This window comes from Anomalospiza imberbis, chromosome 2, assembly GCF_031753505.1.
Source record: "Anomalospiza imberbis isolate Cuckoo-Finch-1a 21T00152 chromosome 2, ASM3175350v1, whole genome shotgun sequence".
Classification (NCBI taxonomy): Eukaryota; Metazoa; Chordata; class Aves; order Passeriformes; family Viduidae; genus Anomalospiza; species Anomalospiza imberbis.
This window is the reverse complement of record NC_089682.1, coordinates 53,086,459-53,107,359: the sequence shown is the minus strand read 5'-3', so window position 1 is coordinate 53,107,359 and position 20,901 is coordinate 53,086,459. Positions and strand designations below refer to the sequence as shown.

General features: G+C 40.8%; 1 protein-coding gene across 12 annotated transcripts in view; it reads left to right on the top strand.

Moving 5' to 3' along the window:
• The window catches only part of ZBTB20 (zinc finger and BTB domain containing 20), a 482,085-nt gene extending 463,672 nt beyond the window's left edge, over positions 1-18,413 (top strand). For all 12 annotated transcript variants that reach the window (XM_068181101.1, XM_068181100.1, XM_068181103.1 and 9 more), the window contains 2 exons: positions 9,605-11,212; positions 16,014-18,413. In XM_068181101.1, coding sequence (XP_068037202.1) covers positions 9,605-11,212; positions 16,014-16,432 — 2,027 coding nt within the window. In that variant the 3' untranslated portion in view covers positions 16,433-18,413. The remainder of the gene's footprint in view (positions 1-9,604; positions 11,213-16,013) is intronic.
• The last annotated feature ends 2,488 nt before the right edge of the window (positions 18,414-20,901 follow it).

Sequence of the window (20,901 nt, the reverse complement as noted above, 5' to 3'; positions counted from 1 at the left end):
GAAATAGTCAGCCAGTTATACTAGTTGAAAAGCACCCAGTTGCACTAGTTAACAATTATTCTTTCACTAGTACATAAAAATACAAATGGAAAAAATAACCAAATAAGATCTAGCATTTTCATGTGATAGCTTTCCTCTACTCAGGGCTGAGACAGAGGCACAGGATGATATAAGAATCTTTTCTCAACCCTGAGGACTGGCATTTACAAATTTTCATCCATCCCTTGTTTCTCCCATCAACCATAGTTCTGTGACCAGAACAAAATCTCTTTCCAGAGAAATGCCTTTCAGTGTATCATGGAGGAAATAAGCAGTGCTCTTCCACAGGCTCTCCCACAAAACTCAACCATAACTGGCTGCACCCTTTCCCTAACAAACTGCTACAAACGCTCCCTGCAGAGGATTCTAGCTTGAATGGAAACCATCTAAACAGGTAATTACCTTAAGACTTTTTAATCTATATTTTCCTTTTTACCAAAGCCCACAGGCTCTCAGGCTTACTGTATTTAACCACACTCAGGTTGATAAGCTTTTTCTCCTTGTCTTTCTGCCTGAGAGAACATCTAACACTGCAGGATGAACATGAGGGAGTTCATGGAATAGCAGGTGTCTCTTTTGGAGACATGTTTTAATATTTTTGCACCTATTAGCCTTTAATTCATTTCATCTCCAGACACATCTCCCACCTCCAATCCCAGCCCCTTCTCCTCCCTAAACAAGGTTTCTGAGAGAGAATATAAGTTTATACAGTCTCCCACAGCAAGACAATCAAAAGCAATCCTTATCCACTTTCCTTATGGGGATTCAGTCTGAAATACACTATTAGAATTTAAACAAAAGCCTGTAGGACCATAGAATAGCAAAACAAATCACCTTGTTTGCCTCTATTTTCCATAGAATTTTTTTTTCCAAGAAGCATCCCCCTAATCTTTTTTTGAGTAGGGAGTGCTCACACTAGCATCGCTGGTCCATCTCCCCCTTTCCCTGCTGAGTGACTCTCTTACTGTGGGTCCACCAGTGAAATATGTACTCCGAGTCACAGCACCTGGCACTGGGAAGGAAAACAAGCAATAGCTGCACCTAGGTTTTAAAAGAGCTGAACTCCCTTAAACTTATAGCCTGTTAAAACAGTTGGACCATGCTGGGGCTTGGCAGGATCATGCATGAGCTCTCTGGGAACAAGAGAGTATAGTTGAAACCGATGTCATGTAGGACATGAAAATGTTCTCTACTGAAGAAGGGAGGAGCACAGCATCGTTTCTCTTCCTAGGAAATGGTGCCATCATGTGGAGACGTTGTTTTTCCTGTTTCTTGTTTTAAGAGGGCAGTTGTGAAGTCTTCTCCCTTTACATTTTAAAGAAGTGCATTAAAATGCTATTTGGCAAACTTATATTTCACTAGCATAAATAGATTACAATTGACTGGGGCTCAGGATTTAACACCCTTGAAGTGATATGGCCGCAGCCTGTTGAAATCCCTGTTAATGCAGCTGTGATGACAGCTCCAGGGCTTCTTCTGTAATGTTTTACATGTTGCTTGAGATGGTGTAGATACCCACAGAAGTATCCCCCATCCACGCAGTTCATTTCTGTGCTATGGAGATACAATGGCATGGATGTAGATAGTCTGCAGACAAGGTGTGAGAGAGGAACTGAGATAATAAGAGTGTGTGTATATGTGTGCCACTGTTTAGTGTGGAGGTGTATTTGACTGATATGTGCCTGGGAATAAAAAATGGTTTTTGTCTGTGCACTCTTCAAAGTGTCTTGGAATTTCTAAAATAGCAAGTATACAAATTGGATTGAAAGTGGGAAAAGTAAATATGCTGGCTTAAAATGTAATACTTCCCTAACTTAAAAATAGCTGAACCTGCTGCAACACTGACTTTGGTCATTACACTGCTATGAATTGGAGCCAGTTTTTACCTGGTGTTTTACAGTTGTAAATAGGATGCTGACCCTAAAGGGAAATGGAAGAATTAAGGCACTAGAGTACTTTGAGAAGAAAACCAGGTTTTTTGTAAGCTTGAAGAGACTTGTGGAATTAATTCTTTATATTTCTGTATATTCTTTATGCAAGGATGCAAAACAATTCCTTGAGGCAGGCAGTCCTGCAGGATTGGGTGAATGATGCTGTCCCTGTTCTAGGTGTGGAGCAAACTGAGGCACAGACATTGATTGCCCCCTGTGGTTTTCAGAGCAAACAGGATTAGTGCCAATGGACACCTCCTGAGGTGTGTCAGGCAAAGCACAGGAAGGTAACTCTCTGACTGCCCCCCCAGGCCTGGAGGCTGAAATAGAGGCTTTTGTGCTTGACACTAGGGATTTATATCCACTGGGTATAGAAGCCAGTTTATATACAGAACACTTATGATTTAGTCTTTAGTTTTATGTAAAATGGATATCTCATCATTCAGTAAATGCTAAAAGGGGCAGGGCAATTAACTGAATAAATCATCTATAGGAAATGTGCTGAGCATTTTCTAGTCTGCAGAAAAAGTTTCCTGAAAAAAAATTAAGCAAACTCTTATTTGCCATCTCCTTGGTGTGTTTTCTCCTTGAAGAATAAGGTTGTGTTTGTGTGTGGATGCATTTTTGTCTTTCAAACAAATGTAGTTATTAGCTACAAAATTTAGAGAAGTTTGACAGCTTTCAGAACACAGTGATTTTTTCTTCCATGGAGTGTATTACTGACACATTAATAGATGTTGTGCTGGTAAAAATACAGTACTTCCTGTTAAATGTAGACTGCTACATATTTTGATTCTAACAACAATCTGGTAGGGTTAGGGCAATTTGTGTAGTGTCATCTGGTGTTTGTTTTGGATGGATATTATAGAAGGAGATACTGATTTTCAAGATGTTCAAGCAGATGATTGGGTGAAAACTCCAGCAAAACTTTAAAGCAACAGAAAGCAAGGGCTACTCCTGGTCAGATCTCCTGCTGAGGATACAAATGTTCTTCTGTGTTCCTGAAACTCCATAGAAGTTTTTCATCTTGCAGGGCCCTGTTTAGAATGAGGCCAAATATTCAGAAGAATCAGTCTGAGCAGGTGTGGCTGAATTGCTCTCTGCCCATCTTTGAGATGCACTAAGAAGTCACACATTGCCAGGATTTCAGCATTTGAATTCTGGTCACTTCCTTGAGTGGAAGAAATGTTACTCCACTAAATTGGTCCCAAAGAGTTGGAAGCTGATGCAGGACTAATGTTGTGTATGGAGACACTAGACAGGAATCTTTGCTCTGTTAATCTAGTTTTATAGTACCTAACTTGATAGCAACAGAAAATAAAGCTTTATCAGTTGGGATATATCAGGTCATTAAAGCTGAAGAAAGCACCCACAGTTGTTGCAAAATGCAAAGTTTGGAATATAAGACACTAATGTATGGAAATGAGAACTTCCTATGGAAATTATAGGGCTATAGTAGCCTTCACATTGTGATGGACATACTTTATTTTGAGTGAACTCTTGTGTTTAGGAAAGAGTTGAGATTTTCATTCCAACAGAAGGATTCTTTACTCACATACATCTTTCTTAAGGAAGATCTCTTTTGATAACAGGGCTCTGTTTGTTTGAGGTTATTCATTCTATAAGATCTTTAAAGAGATCATAGACATAGACAATGATATATAGGCAACTCCTTCATTCACCTCCTTCAGCTAGAATACTTGATCTATGTTTGGGCTGCATTTTAAGTGGAAGAAGATGGAAGAAGATAAGAAGGAGGAGAATACCTATAACCAGTGAAGATGATTTGGAGACCTGAGTTTGTATTTTCTAGAAAAGACAGGTCTAAAGAAGAAAAGTGAGGCGCCTTCCAGTATATGAGGGAGTGCTGTAAAGAGGAAAATGGTCTGTGGCTCTCCCTGTTTGTTAGGGAAGGGGTTTGGGTGATCAGTTTCAAATTTAAATACTATGAAATCTCTCTTGCTAGAAAGATAATAGACTGTCTGCTGGGAGAAGGAGGGAAGATCCACAGTGTTATTTTTGCAAACATAGTAGACACATTTCTGAAGAGATAGTGTAGGTAAATTATTCCCACATGAGGAAAAATAGTAGAGTAGATGACTGTCTGAAGAGAATAATACATCAATTTGATACAAACAGGAGGCCATCCCACATTTGGTGTGGAGACCAAGGATTAAAGATTGCCAAAACCACATATGGTAGAGGAAGAGAGTAAGGACTAGATGATACTGCTTGTCTCCAGCAGCAGGAGGTTATTATGTTTGTTGTGCTCTCAGAAACTAGTGGCTGGATTACTGATGCACAGAAAAGCAGTTCCAGAAGTAGGAAGGCCACCTACCAAGCCTAATTTCTACATCTTTGTCCTAGCCCAGGGTGTTCTCCCAACTAGGGAAACACTTGTAATTTTGATACTAAGAACATAAAGAGACCATAATCTGTATGAGATACAATGTCTCCAACTTTTCTAGCATCTCTTAAAGTGTGCATTCTTCTCAAGGCAAGGCTTGAGAAGGTTGTCAGAAAGACAAACTAGGCAAAAATACCAAGCTAGTTGATCTTGTCTGAGACATCAGTAAGATGTTTTGCCAGATAAATTTTCTAAATTCTCCTGTGGAAGACTGAGGCAAAAATTAAATCTTTATCTGTCTCAGCAAGCCCACCAGTCCTCAAGGATATAGAACAGTTATTCTCTATTCTCCTTAAGTATGAAAGCAAGATACAGCCTTTGGGTTCCACTCTGCTAGTCATTCCTGTGAATGAGCACACAGTAAGTTTCCAAAAAAAGCTTAGATTCCAGCATCCTAGGCAGTTTTGCTTCAGGTGAATTCTGTGCTGAGGTGCTGAGCTACTGCTGAGTTGCAGTAACTGTGATGGGTTCATCACCACTGTGCTTCTAGAAATGGTAGTCATTACTGTGCAATGAGCTTTGTGATACCGTGATTTTAAAAGACACTAGAGAAAATCAAATTCTCTGATATCCTTCAGTTATGAGCATTAAGACTTTCAGCAACTGGCTTTGCAGAAAGGGACATCTAGTGGCTGTACAGAAAAGAAACTTGCAAAACGCATTTTCAAATGTACAACATAGCCATTTGTGTATGGCCTGCAGTGTTCAATATTCTGTCCATCTTTTTGGTTCTATTACATCATGTGTTTTCTGGGAGTAGTTTTTTATGGTTTTGACAAACAAAAAATGTCACCATTTAAAGCTATTACTTTCTAGCTTCATGTAGGTCTGTGTACGGTAACTCGGGCAAATGGAAAACTGCCTCAAGCCATGCTTGATGTACCTCACTGCTGCACTTCCACGTTTTCTATAGCATCTTCCAGGAGTCCGATGCCTGCTGTTTCCTTCTGCTATTGCCTTCCCCTTTGGTACTGTACTTGGAGAGCTTGTCATTGTTATTGTCATGGTAAAACCTACTTTCTTTTGAATGCCCATAGCATAAAAGTCAGCAGGAGGGGTGGATAAGATTCAGGGAAACACTAATCTAAGCATTCAGTCATGTATTACACAACAAAAGTTTTTTCCTTTCCCATCCACGTTGTGCTCCTTCTTACTAGTTGAGGATGAATTCCATGCATGTTTCTGTGAATAGCCTGACAGTTTAATCGGTACATTTGCATACGGGCAAATGAAGCTTTTTTTCAAAGTTGCACAGTAATATGTTTCACCTTTATGCCATGCCAGCTTCAAATTGTATCCCAGGAGGATTTCAAATGTGCATAATCTGTGTAGTTGTCTGGGCTTTTTTCCTTTCTTTTTTTTCTGCCATTTTTTTTTTAAACTGGCAAATGCCTATTCATTGCCCATCTGGGTAAGAATGGCCTTTGCATTTTCACACCCATTCTTTCCTATATGGTTTGTGAATACCCCTCCAATCAGAACTTGCTTCACAGAAAGGGGACAAAACCATTTTACAGGAGTTTCTCAGAATAAGTCCATTGGGATCTCTACATCATGTTTACTGGACAAAAAAAAGGGAGCTCTTAACAAAGACCACTTGAATTTCACAGAAAGTTTCCCACTGTCTCGAGTTTAAAAGAGTGGCAGGCCTGAGGAGAGCCCTAGACAGGAGTCTTTCTCCTGAGCTGGGCATTCTGTGCAGTGACGAGTAGGTGAGTGTGCATGTGTGCAGCTGGGCCTTATGAGAAGCTGACACACTTTCTGGCTTGTCCAAGGCTCTAGGAGTGTTTGTCAGAATGTGACATTTACTTAGAATCAAACCTGCATTGGCAAGTCTGTGTTTTGTGGGCAACATCACCTTTGGACTTTCAGTTCAGAACAGCATGAAGTAGGGGACAACCACAAAACTTGGATCTGGACCCGGTTTCCTGCCAAGAGGGAAATGTTCTGCCTTGGACAGCAGGTTTTGCTACAGACCAATCTCTGGAATTTGTTAAAACTGCTCTTTATACTGATGTGGCTTGTGTAGTAGTGTTTCTGACACTTACACAAATTATTTGTTTGCCTGGACTTTGGCAAGATATGGTTTACAGTGTTGAATGTTAAGGAAGGTGGCCTAGAAGAATCATCCTCAAAATCTGTATTAGCTTTTTTTAACCATTTACTGTGTATCTCTTCCAATGACCCTTCTTTTATCCTCAAGGAGTAAATTTCAGTTGCTTCTCAGTTGAAGAAGTGGCAGATGTTCCAACAATGAGAGGATCTTTTTAAGAGCAAACTCTAATAGCAGTAAAAAATAATGCCACTTATTAAGTGGCTTTCAGACCAGCTCCTACACCTCAAGGAGCATCCTAGATCAGTTCCTATAGGAGAGCTAGTCACATCACTCTTACAAATGCATACAAATCTCTCTTTTGTTGCCAGGATCAATTTCAACTGCCTGTTTTCATTAAGTTTGCTAAGGACTTCCCTAAATTCCTCCCATGTTAAACTATGACAGGACCAAATACACTGTGGCTACATAACGTTTGATTCCCACAGCCAGGACCTGAGAAGGGCTGTTGAAACTTATAGATGAACCTTGCCCTTCCTCCTTTCTCTATGTGATTTGTGGGTAAATGGCAGAATTCACGTTCCCAGGAAGTCATCCAGTCTTATGATGCATGTCACACCTTTCTGGAAAGGAGCTGTCCTAAGGATGCATTTTTCAGAGTTCTGCTCACAAAATTAATTTTATCTGCCAAAGAGCATAGTAACACAGTAGGTTTCTTTTCTCAAATCAAGTGACTTGTCTGTAACATCTCTGGTATGTGTAGAAAATTCCACATTGTGCATGTTCAAGTTAGGATTTTTGGGTTATTGTGTTAGACTGCTGCATATTTCTTCTTATTATCAAATATCTCATTTGACAAAACCAAGCATAGAGATGTGTTTCTGTGACAGTGAGTCCTAGGAGCAAACCAGGTAGTCACTGATACTACTCAAAGATAGATGAAGATAAATGGGTACCTGTACAATCACTTGCTATGGCCTATAGTATGTCTTGAAAAGAGGTGTCACCTATTTATCAAGAATTTTCCACCCTCCTGTTGCCCCACTGGTATGAAGCTTTTGCCAAGGATTCTGACTTTTTGTGTAAATACATTTTAGATTCCTGTATAATCTGCCATGTTTGACAGGGAAGCATCTGGAACTGCCCTGGAGGCCTCTGGAGAATTACTTTATCAGGAAGGAGGAGGAAATACATCTCTTCTCTACATTATTTTGTGTAATAATCGTTGCAGTGCCCTTGAAGGAAAGTCTCACAGTTTTTAAGATGTTTTTCTAGTCCTATGGTCAGTCCCACAAGAGAAAGAAGCTCAGGTTTCCTGGCTAAGCTTATGAACAAGACAGATGTATTTCACAACCTCCATCATGGTGTTAGTGATTTCTTCCTTGTTTCTTCTATGTGAGCATCCCCTCAGCCTGCTAATCACACATGGAAATTAGTAACCTTCTGGTACAGGTTGGTTTACATCTGTTAACATGGGACTTCTTCAGACAGCTTGGCCCATTTGTGATTTCCAGTTCCTGACTTTGGTGCTTCCATTTAATCATCAGCTACTTCAGAGAATTAAAATAACCTCTTGTGTCTAAGGTGGTTTTTCTTGGAACCACCAGAATAGAGGGTGCTTGAGACATTGGTAGTGAATAAATGGGAAGAAAAAGGGAGAGCAGGAAGGATGCCACATTTGCCTGCAACTTGCAGTGTGTAGTGTTGGACTGCCTGTGGGTGAGATGTAAAGCACACCTTTGGGTGGAGCAGGAAGACGTTGCTGGGCTAAAAGGCATGTGTATGCCTGTCAACTGCTTTCAGTGCCATCTGTTTGCTCTGTACATTTGTTAGACAGTGACAATAAGCTAGTTTAATTTACTTACACTTACCAACTTCTATTTTTGGATGCTCACACATTACCAAGTTATTGTGGCAAGAGTGGTTAGATCTTTGGTGGGAATATGCAAGACAAAATGCCTGTAATACTAGTGGTGATTTAGCATTACTTTGTCTAATTTTCTGGAAACCAAGGTGCCGCACGTGCTACAAATGCTTAAAATAATTATTAATAGTGTTTTATTTGTTTACCATTCAAGGGGCAGTTGATTCTTCATCATTAAAAGGTGAAACCATAGTTTCTGCCTGTCAAAATCCAAATAGATGGAAATCCCAGGAAAGGAAATGGGAAAGCATTGAAACCAAATCAAGCAAGGTGAAGATAGGGAACAGTGGACTGGGAGATAGAGAAATTTCTTTTCTGTCACTTGTAAATTTTGAAGATTATGTTAGCTCTGTATCCAAATTGGTTAGATGCTTTTCTAAACTGTTCTCTATTTAGATTATTCAGCCAAACTAAGACAAAATCCTCCTTGGAGTAAATTTCTGTAATTTTCCAGTTTCTGTCAAGTAAGTAACAGCAGGAGAACATTTTTTTTTTATATGATGGCATTCTGGTGCAAGTCAGAACTTGGGATATGCTAAAAGTGAAGGGGACAGCTCATGTTAACTTTTTGCTTTGGGTTCTTTCAGAGAACTGTTTGTCACTATTGGGTAGCAAATGTTCTAAACCACAACCCCAGACAAAACTCTGTGTGGGATTTTAGGAACATTTACAGCCTAAATCTTGAACCAGATTTGGATTTTACAAAGTGACTGCCAGATTTTTTGATAGAAGTAACTGTACTGTGAAACACAGGATCTAAATTCCTTAAAATACCAATCTAGATGGAAATCATATTTTCATATATACTCTCAGCTTTAACAACTTAGGGTCATTACAGATTCTGCTCTCTTCTGGCGTAAATCCAATCCAGAGCTTAAAATTCAGCTTTAATCCATGTGCTCAGTGTTTACAATTGGCTGGCTCTAAGCTTTTTAAAGCCAGATAAACTGATAGGAAGTCCAAGACTCAGGAGTGTGATTGGAATTCAGGTCCAGGTACACCTGTCTTCATTTGGTTTTATCCAAAAATTCAGGACTTGAGCTTCTGGAAATGAGTAGGGAAGTTTACTTGCAGCCTTACAAAAATGATGTGTTCTTACCAGTGCCTCTGTGTGTGGTTTTTCCAGTGTAATCAGTTTTGTTTACACAGTGAGAAGTTACTTTTTGCCAGCACTCTCACTGTGGTCCTGCAAAATACAAGACTCATTCTGTTCTTTTTTTTGTTTGCTTTTGTCACCTGCTTTGCTACAGGTAACATCAGTTGCAAGGGGATGACAGAGCGCATTCATAGCATCAACCTTCACAACTTCAGCAATTCTGTGCTCGAGACCCTCAACGAGCAGCGCAACCGTGGCCACTTCTGTGACGTGACGGTCCGCATCCACGGGAGCATGCTGCGCGCCCACCGCTGCGTGCTGGCGGCTGGCAGCCCCTTCTTCCAGGACAAGCTGCTGCTGGGCTACAGTGACATCGAGATCCCCTCAGTGGTGTCGGTCCAGTCTGTGCAAAAGCTCATTGACTTCATGTACAGCGGGGTGCTGCGGGTCTCCCAGTCAGAGGCCCTGCAAATCCTCACAGCCGCCAGCATCCTGCAGATCAAGACTGTGATTGATGAGTGCACAAGGATTGTCTCACAAAATGTAGGAGACGTCTACCCAGTGATTCAGGATTCTGGCCAAGAGACACCCAGGGGAACACCTGAATCGGGCACCTCGGGGCAGAGCACTGACACAGAGTCTGGCTACCTGCAGAGCCATTCACAGCACAGTGTGGACAGGATCTATTCAGCCCTCTATGCCTGTTCCATGCAAAATGGCAGTGGGGAGCGGTCCTTTTACAGTGGAGCTGTGGTCAGCCACCATGAGACAGCCCTGGGACTCCCCAGGGACCATCACATAGAAGACCCCAGCTGGATTACCCGAATCCATGAACGGTCGCAGCAGATGGAGCGGTACCTATCCACCACTCCAGAGACCACACACTGCCGGAAGCAGCCACGCCCTGTCCGAATTCAAACCCTGATGGGCAACATCCATATTAAACAGGAGATGGAGGATGACTATGACTACTATGGGCAACAGAGGGTGCAGATCCTTGAGCGCAATGAGTCTGAGGAATGCACTGAGGACACTGACCAAGCAGAAGGCACTGAGAGCGAGCCCAAAGGGGAGAGTTTTGACTCGGGTGTCAGTTCCTCCATTGGCACTGAGCCTGATTCCATGGAGCAGCAGTTTATGGCTGGTCTGGGCCGGGATGGGCAGCAAGAACCTACTCAAGCAGATCAAAATGATGTCCCTGCTGATGGCACTCAGCCACAGCAGCAGCAGCAACATGTAGATGCCAACTCTTCCTCACCAGAGAGAAGCAATGACGTTGAAATGGACAGCAAAGTGCTCACAGTCAATAACAGCACGGAAAAGGGGGCTTTGCAGCCTTCTGTCAACACATCTGTTGCCCAACCATTGCCAACCACACAGATCTACTTACGCCAGACAGAAACCCTCACCAGCAATCTGAGGATGCCACTGACACTGACCAGCAACACTCAGGTCATTGGCACAGCTGGCAACACCTACCTGCCTGCCCTTTTCACCACACAGTCTGCTGGCAGTGGCCCTAAGCCTTTTCTCTTCAGCCTGCCCCAGCCTTTAGCTGGCCAACAGACACAGTTTGTGACAGTGTCCCAGCCCGGCCTGTCAACCTTTACTGCCCAGCTGCCAGCCCCGCAGCCCTTGGCCCCATCTGCGGGCCACAGCACAGCGGGTGGGCAAGGCGAAAAAAAGCCTTACGAGTGCACTCTCTGTAACAAGACTTTCACCGCCAAACAGAACTACGTCAAGCACATGTTTGTACACACAGGTAAGAGAGCTTCCCTTTGGCTTGCATGTGGAGCCACAGAAAGCCCCTCACAATGGACTTAGATTTTGGTTGCTAATCTGCCAGCCCAAAGCATAAGCAGGAGGGAGGGCTTATCCAGGGAGCTGGCATCACTGAACACTTCCTCGCCTTACTGCACTGAAGTTGAGTCCCTGCAGAAACATACAGATCCCAAATAGGGGCCTAACTGTGCATGGTGCAGAAACAAGTTCATTTCTCTTGGAGTAAAATGCGTCTTGCATCCATCCAAGGAAATGATGAGCATTCATTGTATCCTGCAAGCTGACTAGGCAACATTAAGTGGAAGAGAGGAAACTAATAGGTCATAATAAAAACTATATCTACTAAGAATGGGCATCCCCCTGTAAGTTTTACAGATATGGGGGGGTTAAGCTCAAGAAGTGGTGAGGTTAGGGCAAATTCTTTACCGGTGGAGCTGCAGCAGTAGGTCCAGGCCCAGATGTTACACACATCCGCCACAGATTTTCTAGATATTACATACTACTATAAGAAAGTCTTTCTGTACCTCACTGAAGCTGATTGCTGTAATCCCTTGTTTCTTGGTAAGTCAGAGGTATCACGAGATGTGAGTACAGAAACAGAGGGTTCAATGAGAAAATATTTAAAGAATATATGTGGAGCACAATGGAACACAGCATCAGCACCTTTCTGTTTAAAACTGTGGCTGCTTTAGTATATGATTTATGGTCTATTGAGATAACACAGGTAAGCATATTTGCCACTGAGCCAAAATTGCCTTTTCTATCTTTGGCAAGTTATGAGACTTCAAAGCAAGGATATGTGTTTTACATGGAGGAGTTATCATGGGTTCAGGACTGCTATGCTTGCTCCAGCCCTTGACTCTTTCTGCTGTTGGAGAGAAATTCTAGTTTAGAGACATAATAAATATTTCTTTCACCAAGCAGTGGCTTTGTTAACATCAGATCTTAAAATAAGTGCTTGGTTTGTGATAGATGGAGGAGAACCTGGAAAAATTGCCCAACTTGCCTCTCTGTTGAATGCAGTAGATTTCAATTCCATGTATAGATGTAAACTTTTAACTTCAATTTACCTGTATTTATCATTTAAATGAAAAACTCCTCTAGACATCTACAGCAGACATGTACATGTACATATACAAAAATATCAACTTCTCAGGACTGTTACAAAATTCATAATTGCAAGGATCAAGAGTCCTGAATCCCAAGGTAATACCAACCAAGGAAATTTATAAGCATCTTGAATCATTAATTAATATTTTATTTGTGTGGGTCTGAGAGTGCCCTAAAAAATGGGCTGTGGTGGCAAGAAAAGATTTGGGTAGATAAATAATTTCAAAATTCATTTAGGAGCTAACTGGCTCCTGGCAGAACAATTTCACCTTAACCAACAGAGAGCTAGGCTTCAAAAAGCCCTCCTGAAAATGATTGTTATGTGTGCAGCCTCAGAGAAAGTCTGTATGCTACCTTGTCTAGTGCTGGACAGGATCATTACAAAAATAGAGGGGAGACTTTTCCTTAGACCTCTTAAAATAAGCCAGGCAAAGTGGCTCTGGAAAAGATCCACAGAAAAAATTAGAGGTTTGGGAGATGCAAATGTTTGAATTAATCTTTCTGTTTGGAGGGCTCACAAGAGAAGTCATGGAAGAGTCCAATCATTAAACCAGAATTCAGTAACTTAAAGGCCTCTATATCTCTGTATGTTTTTATGCTTCCAAAAACTACAGTCTGATGTAACTTTCCATGCAACAGAAACCGACTTCCTTTTCTTCTTTCATATGGGTGCAAACATATTAGAGGTTGCTATTTTTCCATGTTCCGTGTAGACTCACTTTAATATATCCTACAGTATAGTGGAAATACAGTGCTGGAGTGTATGCAGTATCTGCACTTTATTGGGCACCATTGCCTTTCCCACAAATCACACTGTGATTAATACTGGATTAAAGGCTGCAAAAGACATGCCAAGGGGATCACAGCAGAACACCAACATTGCTGCCTCCACACCTTTCTAATCTGGTGATAGGATGAGAGGAAGTCATTTGAGGAGTGGCTGAGGTCACTTGGCTTGTTCAGCCTAGAGGAAATTGAGGGGAGACCTCATTGTGACCTACAGCTTCCTGATTAAGGGAGGTGCAGGGGCAGGAACTGACCCTTTCTCTCCTGTCCAGTGATAGGACACAAGGGAATGGCATGAACCTTTCTCAGGATAGATTTAGATTAGATATTAGGAAAAGGTTCTTCACCCTTTGGTTGGGGTTGTTGGGCACTGGAACAGGTTCCCCAGGGAAGTGGTCACAGCATCAAACCTGGCAGAGTTTGAGAAGCTCTTGGACAATGGTCTCAGGCACATGGTGTGATCTTTGGGGTGGTGCTGTGCAGGAACAGGAGGTAGAATTTGATGATCCTTGGGAGTCCCTTCCAGCTCAGGATTCTATGATTCCATGACCTCAGTGTCAGCACCAAGTATCCATTATGGTTAGGGTTCAAAGAGCCGCAGAGCCTACATCACCAGGAGCACAGGGGCTGGAAAAGGGAACCATGGCCAGGCACTAACGTTGCTTCTTCCCCCTTCCAACTCAGGATATGCTCTGATTCTTTTATTTTAATCATCCTATATTGCTGTCTAATACCAGCCAAATACAATATAAAGAAGCAAAAGGAAGAACATGCACATTTAATTCACTGAGCAAAGTTTTCTCTGACTTGAAAATGAAGAATCACGGGAATAAAGAATCTGCAGCACTCACTTAGGAAGCACACAAATTTGCATACAAAAAAGAAAAACTAAAGTTTTGCAATTCTTTGGAGAGGAGAAATCCTAGGAAGGCTTTGAAGCTGAGATTAAAAAGCCACAACCCAGTGTATCTTAGAAACATGAGCAGGCAAAAATTAAGGTGTTTTTGTAGCACAATCTTAACAGGATGGAGGAGACCAACTTACTACAAACTCTGGGATATATATTGCCCAAGGCAAAAATGAGCTCCATAAATACAATCAGCCTCTTGTAAGTTAATCAGATGTTATTCTAACCAACACACTATTGTTTTCCACATCAGCTGTCATGCATATTGGCCTGTCTACACAAAACACAGTACTGTGTATGGCACAGCCATCAGGAAAGCAAGGACTTAGTGTTTTGAGCAAGTGTCTTTCACCAAGTAGGGACAAACTCATCACAAGTGCACAGAAGAGCAGTAAGTGGTTTTCATTCATGGGTGTCACCATCATACATGCAAACCATGCAATAAATAGAAACAGAAACTTGGGGAGATAAAAAAGTAGGTCTTTCACATCTAATCCATTTTAATTATCTCCTCTTAAAATTGAGTATAAGTAGCATATGGTAATCTCACTATACAATGAGTGAATTATATATTACCACAGGCATGTCTTGGTCCCTGAAGATTGACTCTTCAGGATTTATAACAGTGCCAAACAGACTGTAAAAAGAAGGAAGCAGGATGTCTGTGGAGAAAAAAAAAAAGTGGGGAAATTGCAGAATAACCACAGGCAAATAATTTTCTCAATCAGTGAAATAGAGGATCGTTTTGATTCTTACAGAGCTACGGTACCATGTCTATCCCTGACAGCTTTGGGGATGATGAATTCCACACATGAAATATACTGCAAATGACTGAGAAAGCAAATTAAAAAGTAGCTTTTGATGGGGCATTCAGGGTGTTGGTTTTGGCTACATTACCAGTGCAGCAGCATATCCTGAAAAAACATCGCTTGATACCATGAAACATGAGACCGTGCCTTATCTTTCAGAACTCTTAGCATGAGGAGGATTTAAGAGTAGTCTGAAAAAAACAGTATGCGCTTAGCTAAGTATTTTTTCCAGTTTATCCTTGTAGTCACTGGTTTGCCTGAACATGATCAGAGTTCAATTATACAAGTTTCCGTAATAAGTTTTACAACAGTCCTGGGAACACATGGCAATGTGGAAGATTACATATGTGTTTTATCTCTCTATCTACCTCATAATGTGTTTGATTTAACTGGTGGTCAAATCATTCAAGTTTCCTGTGTCTTACACTCGAAGTTTATCTGTTAGGTTGCCCTTTGCATGGTGCTGGCTGGCCTAGGCAATTCTGTATCCTGAGGTTCCCTTTTCCAGTACTCCTTGTACATGCTTCAGCTATGACATTTGACCAGAAAAGGGAGCAACAAATGTAAACCTTTTAGGAAGTGTTGGAATCCTTTGACAATCTCTGTCTCTTCTCTCCTGAGAAATTGAAAGCAATTTGACTGAAATGAGTCTGGCCCAGGTCAGCTGTCTGGTAATCACTGATTTGTCCCTGTTTTTATTGGATGCTGGTAAGGAAATGGAAGCACTGAAAGGTGAAGTAGCATGGCTGATACCTTTCTGTCTAAAAATGAGCATGAGGAGCAAGACAGGACCACAGACAGGAGAGGCTGTGCCATTGAAACTGGGTGCAGATGCCAGGACCTTTTAACTCTAGTCCTGTCTTTGTCAGTGCCTACCTACTATGTGAACTTGAAGAAATCATCTGAGCTCTTTTTTACTGTATGTGGATAGGGAATTTCTACAGCCCCCTCTGTAAGGCATTTTGAGACTTCTGGTTGAAAAAATGTGTGTAAAAATACACTGATTAACAGACTTACTCGTTGTTAGCCAGAGCACCCCTTCAAAGACCCCCATGAGACTTAGCATTAGTTTATTGCAACTAGTTCAACTGAACTGGTTTAATTTTATGATTTTTTTTTGTCTGTTTCTCTCTGTCTCTCTGTCTCTCTCTCTCATTGGTAATGGGCAGGTGAGAAACCACACCAATGCAGCATCTGTTGGCGCTCCTTCTCTTTAAAGGATTACCTAATCAAACACATGGTGACACACACTGGCGTGAGGGCCTACCAGTGCAGTATCTGCAACAAGCGCTTCACCCAGAAGAGCTCCCTTAATGTGCACATGCGTCTCCACCGTGGGGAGAAGTCCTACGAGTGCTACATCTGCAAGAAGAAGTTCTCCCACAAGACCCTGCTGGAGAGGCATGTGGCTCTGCACAGTGCCACCAACGGCACGCCTGGAGCCACCGGCACCGGTGCGAGGGCTGTCCCCGCCGGCGTGGTGGCCTGCACGGAGGGGACCACGTACGTCTGCTCTGTCTGTCCAGCTAAGTTTGACCAAATCGATCATTTCAACGACCACATGAGGATGCATGTGTCAGACGGATAAGTAGAATCTCTCTCTCTCTCTTTGTTATGAACAACAAAAATAGAAACAACAAAAAAAGCTATGGCACTAGAATTTAAGAAATTATTTTTGTTTCATTTTTACCTTTATTTTCTTCCTTTTTTTGGGTTCATTTCGTTTTGTTTTTTGTACTACATGAAGAACTGTTTTTTGCCTGCTGGTACATTACATTTCCGGAGGCTGGGTGAATAATAATTTTCCCAGCCTCCCTCGGATGGTGGCCTTAAGGCCAGATAGTGCTTCATGAGCTCCACTGGTTGGATCTCTAGCTACTGGCCTCTAAATACAACCCTTCTTTACTACAAAAAGCAAACAACAAAAAAAAAAAAAAAAACCACAAAAAAAATTTTAAAAAAACAGACAAAAATAATTTAAAAAATCATTTTTCTCACTTGTGAAGAGCACTACAAATAAAGAAACAAAACAAAATATATTACAAATCTACAAGGCCTACTGTCATTATAAGTACACCGCTTGCAGTGTTTCAATGGACATGATTCACATTGCTGACCGCTTTTGGACTTCACAGTATCCAGTTAGAACTGTGGAATATTTTGCTTCTGGTTGAGCAGCAACCAGAGGAAACAAGGCCCTGCTGGTTTCCACCACGTGTCTGCTTTCTCACACACACATGCAACCACAAACACACAAAAAGGGCTGAGGGGAATGCGAGGCAGTGTGGCTTGGATAGTGCGGAGTCCCTGCAGGGTGAGGGAAAAGTATCAGAGGTTCCTCACCTGGATTCTGCTCCATCCCACGCTGCTGGCGCACCCTCCCCACTGCTTTTCTCGTACCACCACCTTATAGCAGAAACCAAGAAGATTCAGACAACGAGCAACGGTGGCTTTTGTGTAATTTATTCAGTGTCTTCGCTGAGCACAGGGCCTCAGCACAATCAAGAGGGACTTTCACAGAAGGCAAAGAGAAACACAGAGGAAAATCAAAGATATCAGAGGTTGCAACCTATGGATCTAGGTACAAGAGAAGGGTTAGTTCCCACAATCTTTGCAAAAAAAAAATAAAAGTTGCATCAGGATTTATTCTTGTGGAAGAAAGAGGAATAGAGGGTGGGAGGGGAGGGGAATAATAATTAAAAAAAAAAGAGTTGTTGGGACTTTTTTAATTCAAAATTTTATAGAGGGGCAAAAGTGACGTTTACCAGATAGAATGCTGATTTTTTTAATATATTTACAACAGTATTTGTGTAAAAAAACAAAAAAAGTGAGATTGTTAAAAGTAATTTTTCTTTGTTTTCTTTTTTGTTTTGCATACACTGCCACTAATATCTTCTCTTTTATTATATATATGAATATATATAAAAATATATATTTTATTTTAAATTGAGACTGTTAAGGTTAGCTAACCTGCTTCCAGATAGAGGGGGGGAGGGGAGATGATCTTGATTTTTATTTTAAAAAAGAGGAAGGATGTTTTCTTAATTTTCTTTTCTAGTATTATTCTCTCTGTTTTCTAATGGAATTAAGAATTACCTGGGTCGATGAGGGGCTCTGTGAAGTCATCTGTGAGATTATCTACTAGTGTTTGTGCATCCTGCAGTATCATTTGAACTGCTACTTTGTTTCTTTTCGAATTACACGGTTCTCTTTTTGGCTCTTACCAAGTTTCTGTTGTTTCCTTTTTAGTTCCATCTCAGAATTTATTTCTGCTGAAGGACGTTTCCTTTTGAGAAAGAGATTTCTCTAGTAATGTTCCCTTGTTTTTGGGGATAATATAAACTGTAGTCTTTCTTCTTTGAAAAAGGAATGAAAGTTTTGATGTGTGTACTAAGTAGGATTTCCCTTCTTTTTGGTCACTGGACAAGAATGAATCTGCTGTATTGTTTTTTCATCCCTGCCTTGCTCACCAGAGAGCTTCCATATTTGTGTGGGAATCTGATCCTGCCCCCGATAATTTGTGCTGATGCCAAAACAACTTAAAACGTTACCATTACAAATAATCTTCCCTTCATTTGCGAAAAGTCTGACTGAAGGGCCACATCCCGCATTCTCTGCATAGACAAAGCTATGAAAGGAATGTAGGATCAGTGTGAAAGATTGACTCCTAATCTGCATATATATGTTGGTGTTTTGTATTTTGTTTTATTGTGTTTGGACTGGTGTTCTCCCTAGTTGTCTTCTGTGTATCTGTGTAAGAATTTTTCCCCCAAAGCCAACTCCCAAAGTACACGGGTCCTTAGTTCAGTTGGATCAGTGTTTGACACTATCTTTGTCTTGCTTGAAATCCATGTGAGGACTTACACCAACTGCACTCTGGACTTCATATTTTAGGCAGAGAAGAAGCACCTAACAAAAATATGCAAAAAGAAAAAAAAGAAAAATTGCTAGTTTAGCTTTTACTTGTGTCTATATTTAAATTAAGCTTTCTTAAGTTTACAAAACTTTTGCTTGTGAACACTGAGCATTTCACATGAGACATTCTTTTATGCTGGACAGCGTTCTGAGTATTGACTTGGTAGATCTCCATATACAATTTTGCATGTTCACCTGCAGCTTCTCTGTCAGATGCCTGTGATTCAGTACAGGTAACTTCATCCATATGTTCTGTGCCTGTTCCATTGCCATGTATTTGGGGGGAAAAACCTGACAGGTGGTTCAGTCTCAGAATCTTTCTGTACCCTGCAAGGTACTGTTCAGCAGATGCTAAATGCTGAAGCCCAGATTCTTGGCTGCAATATGCAGCATAGAGAGACCTTGAGGTGAGTGCCAGAGCAAATGAATCTTTTATATGGTAACGTCTTTCTTTGTTACCAACTTGTTTGGGTTGTTCAAGGGGCTGGAGAAGGAGCACAAGTTTGTTAACAAATATTGTTCTAATAACCACACTGGTAAAAGCAATGCTGCCATGTAAATCAAGATGTGAAAAGACAAAGGCCAAGACACAGAGAGGGAAAACTAGAGCCTAGACAAAAGGATTGAAGTTTTTTCTCTGGGGAAAGGAGTGTTTTTTCAGAGATCTTTGGTGTCAAAGAATATTCTCCCATATGAGGAACTAGTGAAGAATTTTACCCAGCTTACAAATATGTAGCTGCTCATTTGTCATCTGAGGTCTGGGGAAAAGCTGTTTAATTTGCCATTGTAAACCTGGTGAACTGTAGTCAAGAAATAGCTTATTCTGGAACATACTTCTGATAACAGAAGAGATATGCCAGTAAACATGAAATATGAATCAGGGTCTACGTCCACAAAAATCCAAATATTATCCAAATTTTAATCCTTCCGTTTTCATCCTTCCCTAAATCAAAGCATTATCTTTGAAATGCCAATTTTTATAAAGTCTAATGAATTTGAAGTGAATTAAAGATAAGTTGTGAATGAATGAATGAATGAATGAATGAATGAATGAATGAATGAATGAATTATGCCAATTTAAAAAAAATAAACATAGTTCTTAAAGTAAAGCTAAGGCATACCAGATTGAATTCTAAAACCCCTGTCAAAGAATTTAGGCCTAGGTCTTCATAAATGCCTGCCTGTAATATAAACTGATTTGTTGGACTTCCAGACTTGATCTTGTAAAACATGGAGCAACTTGCAGCTTGGCTGCAAATGTAGCTGAAAGTGCTTGTCAGGTCATTCGGAATTTAGAAGCTCAAACATAGTACCCTTTATCTTTTAAAGTGTTAAATTATCTTTGGCAGTTCTTCCTCCCATCTTTGAAATACTTAGTTGCTACTTGGAAACAACTATAATATCTGAATGTTACAGGTATATTCAAGCTTCATATATTGCTACAATATGCCTTTGCAAAAAGAATAGCAGTCACAGTGATCTGGAAACTGCTGCTGAAAATGTTTGAGTGGACCTATCTCAGTATGCTTGAAAGGCTTCCTTCAAAACACCTGATGAAATGATACAGATGAGAAAATGCAGACTGTAGCACACATACTTTTGTTGAAGCATGCAATTGCAATATCCTACATTCCTTGAGCTTGATTCTCACTTTTGCTAAAGCTCTCTTTATATTGCTTTGGTAATGGAAAAGGCCATTAAATAGAACACAAATTCAAGCTTACAAGTCAAGGCCTCTCTGCATGGCAGAAGTGCAATAAAGGAAGCCTTAGAGGGAATGAGAAGTGCCTTCTCTTACTGCTGCTGAGGCTGGTGAAGTGAATTGGAAATGTAGGACTGGCCAGAGCAGATCTCCCCTCTGGTCCATCTCACCCAATACTGCGTCTCTGCCATTTGGCAAGTTAGAGATGATGTGAATGAAGATGTAAGGCCTATGTTGGATTATTACAAAGCAATAAGCCTAAGGGAGAAGATTTATTGTATAATCCTCATTAGCTATTTCAACATATAAAATACATATAAATACAAATAAAACATGTATTTACCTATAACCTAAAGGCATAATAATTTATGGCTTTGTCTTTTTATCCCATATAAAAATTATATATTGTGGCAGATAATTCTCATTATCCTTCAAAGATC